Source organism: Diadema setosum, chromosome 21 (genome assembly GCF_964275005.1).
Source record: "Diadema setosum chromosome 21, eeDiaSeto1, whole genome shotgun sequence".
Lineage (NCBI taxonomy): Eukaryota > Metazoa > Echinodermata > Echinoidea > Diadematoida > Diadematidae > Diadema > Diadema setosum.
The window spans coordinates 5,356,898-5,366,420 of NC_092705.1; the positions used below are offsets into that span (position 1 = coordinate 5,356,898).

The following is a 9,523-nucleotide window of genomic DNA, read 5'->3' on the forward strand; positions in this document are numbered from 1 at the left end:
GACAGTTCGAAAATCAAAAAAGAATGTTATTCAGGTACAAGAACTGTTTTTTTTTATTATTATCATACTTTGATGCACACTGTTCTATCGTCCATGTCTTGCTGGATGACCTTCATTAAAATAATAAAGTCGTAAGTGGCACTACTAGGCCTATAGATAAGCCCTTATCTGATGGAAAATTTCCCTGATTCGGCTTCCGACACCGTCATTATATTTTATATTGTGCAGCACTTTCCCATTACGTGCTTGGAAAACGTGGGAAAGCCTTGGAGTGGGTCAGGGTCCTATACACCTCACCAACAGAAAACAATAGGCCCTATCTTGTTGGGGCTTTTTTTAATGATCATAAGTCACATTTTAAAGGAATCTACTTTGATGTAGCCTACCTCAAGGCAGTCTATCATAGGTCCGCATTTGTTCATATATAACATTAATGAGTTTGGCAAGGGAGGTGCCACCTCCCTGGTTTGCAGATCATTAAGTCGTTCAATCTTTTCACAGACGACTCAAAATGTGTGTGTGTGTGTGTGTGTGTGTGTTTGTGTGTGTTTGTGTGTGTGTGTGTGTGTGTGTGTGTGTGTGTGTTTTCAAATGAAGATTCATACGCTACGCTATTTAATTCTGAACTTATAAAAATATCTCCCAATGGAATAGGGTAAATAAGTTATCTTTGAACGTTCAGGAAACCAAGTAGCCTACTGTGTTCTGATAATATCATGTATAGCCTACTCCTGAAACACTGCCGCTTGACGTTATTTCAAATAAAACTCATCTTGAAAATATTTTGTTTTACTACATTTTCTTCACTATGACAATTACAGAGTTTATTGGAGAAATATTATGGATCATGATTTGCGAAACTATGATATATATTGCAAAATTGTCACAGTATTGATGAGTTGTATATTCCTTTACGAATATCTTGTAGAGGATCTTGTCACGGGCTATTTTGACTTGTGGGCTGTATAACTCGTGAGCTGTATGACTCGCAGGCTGTATAGTGGGCTATGCACAGTATAATCATGGGTGTCGGTCTCGTGACGTGCACCCGTAACAATACAACATGACGTGATGGCGCAGGTTTGGAGGGGGGGAAAAAATCTTTTCTAGCGTGACTTTTGTAGATTTCACGTCTATATGAAAAATAATGTTGGCTAAATAATCACCTACATTTTTTTTTAAAGGATTTTCATTTCCATAGGCCCTAATATGCAAAAGGTCACAGTTTTAAGAATTATAATTCTGTGGTTACAGCTCGGTATTCCAAAGGTTCGTTATTCCTAAGGCTCGTCAGTTCGAAGATTCGTTATTCCGAAGTTTCGTTTTTCCGAATTTCATTTTCGGATTAACAAATCTTCGGAATAACGAACCTTCGGAATGACGCCACAAATGTTCGGATTAAAGAAACCTTTTTCATTTTCGGATTAACGAACCTATAGGTATAGGGAATTTGTGTGTTTCGGATTAACGAACCTTCGGAATAACGAACCTTCGGAATATCGAACCTTCGGAATAACGAACAGCACCCATTCTGTCTCTTATCGTGATCACCTAATTATTTTTATATGCTATTATCTTTATGTCGTATACGCTCTGATAGATATCAAATAGATGTGTTGGTGTTATGCTTCCATGGTCTCTTCTTTTCATATAATTGGTATCGCTCATTATGGCGTTTATCCTGTATAGTTGTGCATTAGATTTTCTTATTCACCAATGATTTTCATTCTCTTTCTTTTTTGTACGTTTTTGCCCTGTTAGCTCCTAGATATATCCTTCTTTGTACTCATTTTGTGATCCATCTCTATTATATTGCGAGACGTATTCACACTGTTATTTTCTTCCCTGCAACCCGTATATATAGTTACACGCTCTGCATACTTCTGCGGTTTTATGTACATTTTACATTTTATCTTGTTAAAAAGCAGTCTTTCATGATCATGAACCTAGATCTCATACATGCATACTTTCTGGTTATAATCCACTATACATTGAGTCTTTTGTACGGTGTAGTGTTTTCATTTTTGTTGTTTGCTGTAAAGTGCCATATTGTGATATATGAAAATAAATGTGTGGAACTGTCCACTGAGTCGCGATCCGATTGTAAGACAGGTGCAATTTCAGTAATCGAATTTAGACAATTATAGCAACAACAACAGCAGCAGCAGCAGCAGCAACAACAACATACGATATAACATATATAATATTTGAATTATGCTGTGATGTAAAATGAAATGAAGTATAAATTGACATATTTTGTTATGATTTAGTATAATAGCCATGAAATTAAATTGACTCGTATCATAAACATGCAAACCTGGACCACACTCAATAATGATAAGCAAACAAGTCACACGGAGTGGCTGCAACATGTTTTAAGACCAGCTAGCGCCGAGATGCCAAGTTGAGGCTATAGGGAACCTAAGAGAATTTCGTCGATCGTTGGTCATAATAAAATAGCGCACTCGCATACTATATAAGTACACACAGACAGACACACGCACCGACACCCGCGCAATGATTGAATAACAGCTAGTGCCCTCCCGTTTTAAAACGAATACATTTATAACGAAATCCCAATTACAACGAAGTAAAAATTTAGTTGTTAGTTGTTTAGTTTAATTGTGCGGTTATAGCGAAATTTCGATAATCTATTATAACAAAAGAAAGCTGCCGGCCCCGAGGACTTCGTTGGAACGGGAGTCCACTGTATCATAAGCACGCTTCTCTCGCACACCTATGACACCTCAACACATCTTCTCAGTTGGGACTAAAATTTTCATTTTCTGACACTATAGACTGTATTGCTACATGCAACACGACCACCAAAGATAAAGAATTGCAGTATGTAACAAAAACAACAAAAAATCAACAAAGGCCTGCGACATGCTTTTATACATGATTGTATTTGTATCAATAATCTCATCGAATCAATGACGTAATACGACACCTGAAAATATGAAACGGGCTTGTTAACGTGACCAAGTGATCATGTGTCATAATGCACAAGATTCCTGCACAGTGGTTTTTATGCATACCGAACCACCTCCCTGACCGAACCAAACCTTGCTATGTAATACCATGGAGCTACCAAAAAAGATCTTTTTTGTAGCTCCATGGTAATACCAGGGAGGTGGATTCCACCTCCCTGGTAATACCTTCGGTTTTCCGACTCAGCAGTGAAACTATCAATTTTGTTTGTTTGGGTTTTTTTTTCAAGAGAAATACAATGAGTTGTAGGCAAACAGGTGTTTGGTCTAAGTTAGCGATGTGGAAGATTTTCACGAGCATGAACAGCAGGAATGTATTACATGGTTTATGTCTTACAATGCTGAAATCTAATATATTATGTACATCTTGCACAAATTCACGTTAGTTCTGCATGTCGTCTGAATTGCAAAGAGATGCTAAAGAAAGTATCAGACGGTTAGTTTCATGTTAGAAACCAAAATAAGTTATGAAGTTTTCAAAAAACGGAGATGTTGCACATTTTAAAGGTTTCATTTTCTTTGCAATCCAAGGCACCTCTTTCATGGTAACCCAACTCATACTGGTCCCTGCAAAAGTCTGAACAGCAATGTACTATTCAGTTTGTTTAAATGGTGTGTGTTTTTTTTTTTTCGTTTTTTTTTTTTTTTTTTTTTTATGACTATAGAAAAGTAATGCCTCTATTAACTGGTCTAAACATGAAGAATGATAGTGAACAATAATTGACGGTGGCTTAACGAGATATATCACAGTGAGAATCTGTCATGATGTGAAATGTCTGGACATCCATCGCTGATGACGTAACACTTTCATTTCCAGGGCGAGCAGCGAATTCCTACAGGTTCTGTTGCCATTTGCAGGTTCCGTCGAAGCACGGCCCCTCAGCTGGGTACCGCTCGCAGGCAAGACTCTCGGGCCACGGGAAGCCGAAACTCGCTAGGACGTCCAAGCAACCGCCATCCCTGACGCTCTCGCAGAGGGACCGACACGGCGGGACAAGCGTTCCCGACCCCGTACAGACTGGCGCGAACACCGAGCAGAGGAGGATGGTTAGATCGTGGGAACATCCGTACTGGATCAGCGGCTGGAATCCCTGAAAGTACAGCATGGCGTCCTGCGGTGTCTCGTGCCCCAGCAAATTGGGAAGCCCCGACTCGTTGTAGATGCCGGTCTCAACGCATTGAGGGATGAAGAGCGGTTCGCAGGCGAGCCGCTGAAGATTGGCAGGGGTGGTGCTGGGGGTGGTGACGACAGCGTCCTCGTCGCCACAAGAGCTAACTTGACTTGGGGCCATGATCAGCAGCCACCAAATCACCATCGACCTTACTCGTCGATCACCAAAGAGCAGTCCTTTCTTTCTTTGAATCCGCTGCATTTTCACCCAGTTGGAAGAGTACCTGTCACCTGGTTGAAATAGGAATATTCTTTTTCAGTTGATGGAGGAAAGCGTAATAAACTTATGAAATTAGCAAAACAGTCTCTGTCTCGCAACATTAGTGATTGTTGCACCTTGCAGCAAGCACTATGCTTTTATGGACATCATGGGAGAATAAAACAAATATTGAGTGACACGCCCTCTTGCAGAAGCTGTTGAGAAGTGACGCCATGCACTGCCAGGATGGGTGGAGTCAAATACATGAAGATGAGAATTAACGTGACTGGGCATGTCTGTCTACATTCTAGCCAGTGTAATCTTTCATTGGAGGGGTTGGTTATCTTCACAAGTATTCTTTACTAGACTAAAGACAAACAAACGAACAAATAAAAAGACTGTTATGATGTCTCCAAGAGTGATATGTAATTTGATTTGATTTGATTTGATTTGATTTATTTCTGCTTCATTCCGTTACATCAGATATGATTGTGTACAAGTCATTTATGACAAACAGTATATCGACACATAGTTTTTAGTACGAATAAAACCAATACAAACAGCTTAGGGAACTGAAACAGAAGGGTCTCCAAAATAAGCCGAGGCTTGACGGTATGGAGACCCTATACTTAGCTACTCTGGATAGAATAAGGGATAGAGAAAGGGGAAGGGTAGAGGGAAAAGGGAAAATTACAGTGTATGTGTACCACTCCAACCAAATTAAATTTTGGTCACAGCCACCGGTTGCTATATGATTATTCGATGAGATTAAAAGAGGAAATCAAGTTAGTCTGATAAAAAAGAGTAAAATTCTATGAGTTCAACGGTAAAAGTTTGACTGAAATCGGATGAAAAATAAGATATTATGAAATTTTGAAGCTTTGATAATTTCTCCAAAACAGTTTTTGTATACAGTGGGTTATGAATATGCAAATTGTGAGATAACCATGTAATACCCTCACAATTTTCCATCGATCGTGTCAAAGAGAATGACGAAAATTCAATGTTTCTGTCATTGACGTCTAAAATATGAAATTATTCCTGTTTGAATAACTTCAGTATAGTGATCAGATATCTACGAGGATTTGAGCCTCGTGCATAATTGCGTTTGAATAAAAAAACTGGAAATTTCAAAAATTTAAGAACAAATTATATGGTAAGATGTGAGGGAATGACATACTCACTTTGCCATTTGCATATTCATATTATTATTATTATTTATAATGTTGAACTCGTAATATTTTACTCTTTCTTATCAGACTAACTTATATTTGGACTGGATTTCCCCTTTAATGAGTGGTGACCCAACGACTGGAGTAGGTGGGTGGAGTCAAAATGCAACTACAGATGAGAGAACATGACCGGGCATGCCCTTCTATCCAAGACATTACAGTCCAGTCCACGTGAGGAGATTTTTTTTTTTTTTTTTACCCGCAAATATTACTTTTTAGGAAAGAAAAAGATATATCTGAAAATGATTGTACAAATTGTGCTATATTAGTGTCATGAGCCATGACCTATGAAAGGAGTCTGATTACAAAAAGTCAGATATACATCTCAGAATGATCTCTGATATCAACCCAGAATGAATACTTCACTTTTCTTCTTGCGTCATCAAGAAAGTGCATGCACAATAATGAAATTCTAGTTTTGAATGATGCGATTCACTGAATAAGTTCAAAGGTTATCTATTGATCACAAGATCGAGTCTTCAGAGATAACGTTTTTTTATATTACTCTCATTTTCTTCTCTCGTTTTCTTTACAATGCGTTTTACGTCACTCTTTTTGGAATAATAATATTATTTTGATCACTTATTATTCCCGGCAATTAATACAAGGATTATGATGACGACAGTATTAGAAACAATAACAAATAAATGTTACAGTTGCTTGAAAATGATGATCATCATACATGAATGTGATAATGATCATGATCATGATAATTAGATTAGATTTGATTTGATTTGATTTGATTTAATTTGATTTGATTTGATTTATTCTCTGTATGGCATGCACATCATTTACAATTCCTTTTTTCCCAGCAATATCATCAAACTTATACATATACGGTAGTACACATCCTATGGCTATTTTCTACAATTTCAGTAATTTTCTTTACAGCCTGCACATACTGTGACATACTAGAGTATATATTAATGTGTAATGACAGTACACAGTATAATAGGGACATGGTATCAATTTTTGTGTTAACAGTTTCGTTACGAGTTAAAAGATTATAAAGAAATCAACGACTTGTGTCATGTTCTGAAGCAGAAATTGTTTCCTCTTTCCATTAATGTCCGTAAAGGTGAATCATGATATTGTGAAGGTTTCAAGTCTATACTTCCATGTTGGTTTATGTAAAGTCGTTTTCTGTTTTGTGTATAAAAATATCGAGAGCAAGTGCAGAATTGTAGCCTTCAGCCCTTGCCTCAACAGTGTATCACATGTGGCATTTTTGCACACATTTGTTACCATCTTACTCTGTGAAATATTATTTTGTTTTGTTTTATTTTATTTTATTTTATTTTATTTTATTTTATTTTATCTTATTTTATTTTATTTTGTTTTTGTGTTTTGCTTCGAGTAGTGTGTTATTGCGCGTTATACAAAATGGCAGATTGCACTGCGTTTGTCTTTCGTCCATGAACCCCTTGTTTTGTTCTATCCAGGTCAGTCCTTCCACCGGATGAGTCCATCTTTTCCCACGCTCAGTCAAAATGTGATATCACTTAATCCAGAGATTTCCTCCTTATGTCCAATGCAAATATAAATCCTTCACAACGACTTCCGTGTCCATTACCCCCAACGGACGAGTGATTGTCAGTTAAAGCCCCCTTTACACTTTCACGGATTGCTACACGAATGACCGCGGATCGTCATCCGTGGTGTTCCGGCATGCAAAATATCGATTTTCCTGTCAGTGCCGGTGTCAATACGATCCCAATTGGGTGTCTTCACGGACAAGTTCGGAGGCTACACGGACAAGTACGGTGCCTACACGGACAGACAAGGAGTGAACGCGAACCACAGCGGAAAAGATACGGAGTTGACACGGATATCAAGGAAGAGCACGGATGGAACTGGGTCCCTTGCGGTCCTTACACAGATATCCCCCAAAATCTTGACAGATGATTTTTGCTTTTGCTTTTGACACTTTATCATTCTCGGGCGGCATGCCTCCAGAGCTAAGTATAACAAGCACACCAAAAGATCTGCAGCAGCCTACATCGATACTTCTATACTTGTCGACACCATAAAGGCAAATCTTTTTTGTTTCAAACTCTCATTTTTCTGGAAAATCATGACATAAACAAAGCAAAACAAATCAAACACAAAAATAGCAAGGTGTGTGTGGGTCACTTAAGCATCTCAGACGACCACTATACAAACAGTATGAGGGGTTGGTGGCTGTACTGATGGGGGAAGATGTCAGCAAATTTCATTGATTTTATGAACTTGTATTGGCAAAATTCACGAATTTTTCATCCCGGATGGAGCCAATGCTAATACGGACGTCCCGATGTCTTTACGGATTGTCCCGGAATGAGTACGGAGGCAACATGGAGTGGCCGGTGCCTGCAAGGAAGGATACGGAGGCAATTACACGGAGTAGACGGTGCCAACAAGGAAGAGTTCGTTTTGATTTTCATCCGTGATGTCCGGGATGAAAACAAGCTTAATGTTTTTTCGCGGACGTGCCGGATGATCAAGGATAATGCCGGATGACTTCACGGTCATGCTGGAAACAGTAAGTATGATCCCGGATCGACGATCCGTGGTCATCCGTGATGCAATCCGTGAAAGTGTAAAAGGGGCTTTACGCCTCAATATCACTTATCGTTTACAGTGTGTCGAGGCTTGAGACTTGAAACCCTGTAGCTTGTTAGACGAGAAGCACCATCACTTGTTGCAACTGACTTACAAGTTGCCCTCATCGACGCAAACATTTCACACATTCTGTGATTCGTGAGTAGCAGCCATGAAAAAAAAAATCAAGGGCATACAAGAAAGAACAAACATCCATATACAAAAAAAAAAAACTGCATCTTTTCCCTCAGAGGTAGATTATTTCATGTTCTTGACATAGAGATTACGTTTCATCACACATACACACACACGCACGCACGCACGCACGCACACACACACATTCCAACCACTGACGGCGCACAATTCCACACAACTTCAGTTTGGTAGTTTTGCAACGTGAATCGAAGTGAAATTGTTCATTTCGTACTTATCGCTATCACTATAACAGCGACAGCCTTTTGTTTGTTGATGGAAAGTGAATTAGGCATTATCCACAAGAACCCTCCCCCCCAAAAAAAACAACAAAAAAACCCAACAACAACAACAACAAACGAACAAACAAACACACACACACACGCACACACACACACACGCACATACGAGATATTAAAAACAAAATACTTCAGAAACAGAAAGGAGAACGTTTCAAAAATAGATGAAGCTACCATAATTACACATTTTGAGATTTTCATTCACTAGCCAAGCATGCATCAATCGAAATAAGTGTTAACGTGAATAATGGTTTGCACACTGAGATTCAAGCTAAAATAGGCCTACAACATTAAAAATTAACAACACGCATTAATTAGAATAGTTGTATTTCAATGATTTATTGGAGAGCTTGCAATGTTTTGTTAATCACTCATTCATGAACCGTCTTTGTGATCGATTGCCGCTACTGATATGCAATCCTTTATCTATAGATTATGATATTTATTAAGTCACTTAACTAAGAACAGGGAATGACAAAAACACATCATAGAGGGGATGAAAAAGAAAAGAAACAACGACACGCTCTTAATAATTTCCTTTGCAAGGAGAATCTCTTATGATAATAATGAACAACTTTTCAAAATTGTTGTAATGCCATCACTTATACGGTACTTCATCACAAGGCGTAAATCCACTCTAGTATCCAGCAGACATTGAAGATATCAGTCTGTCAAACGCAGCAGCTCAAGTTTCTTTAAATTTGGGTAAGAATTAATATATCATAGCCAGAAATTGACAGGGAGGGGGTTTGTGATAACTTCATCTTTTTAATTTTCTTAAGGAAAAGGGTGATATTGGTCGAAGTCCCATACGAATGTAGACCAGACGAGTGCTGATGACTTACTTATGGACTTACGGG

General features: G+C 38.5%; 1 protein-coding gene across 1 annotated transcript; it reads right to left on the reverse strand.

Annotated features, from left to right (window-relative positions):
• Nucleotides 1–3,823: 3,823 nt before the first annotated feature.
• Nucleotides 3,824–4,363, reverse strand: LOC140244833 (frizzled-1-like). The gene has a single exon (XM_072324445.1). It carries the CDS (start codon nt 4,361–4,363, stop codon nt 3,824–3,826), a length of 540 nt encoding a protein of 179 aa, XP_072180546.1.
• Between the last annotated feature and the right edge of the window lie 5,160 nt (nt 4,364–9,523).

What these genes read in the sequence shown, in the direction of transcription:
- LOC140244833 (XM_072324445.1), bottom strand. Translation starts at nt 4,363, where the DNA reads ATGCAGCGGATTCAAAGAAAGAAAGGACTGCTCTTTGGTGATCGACGA.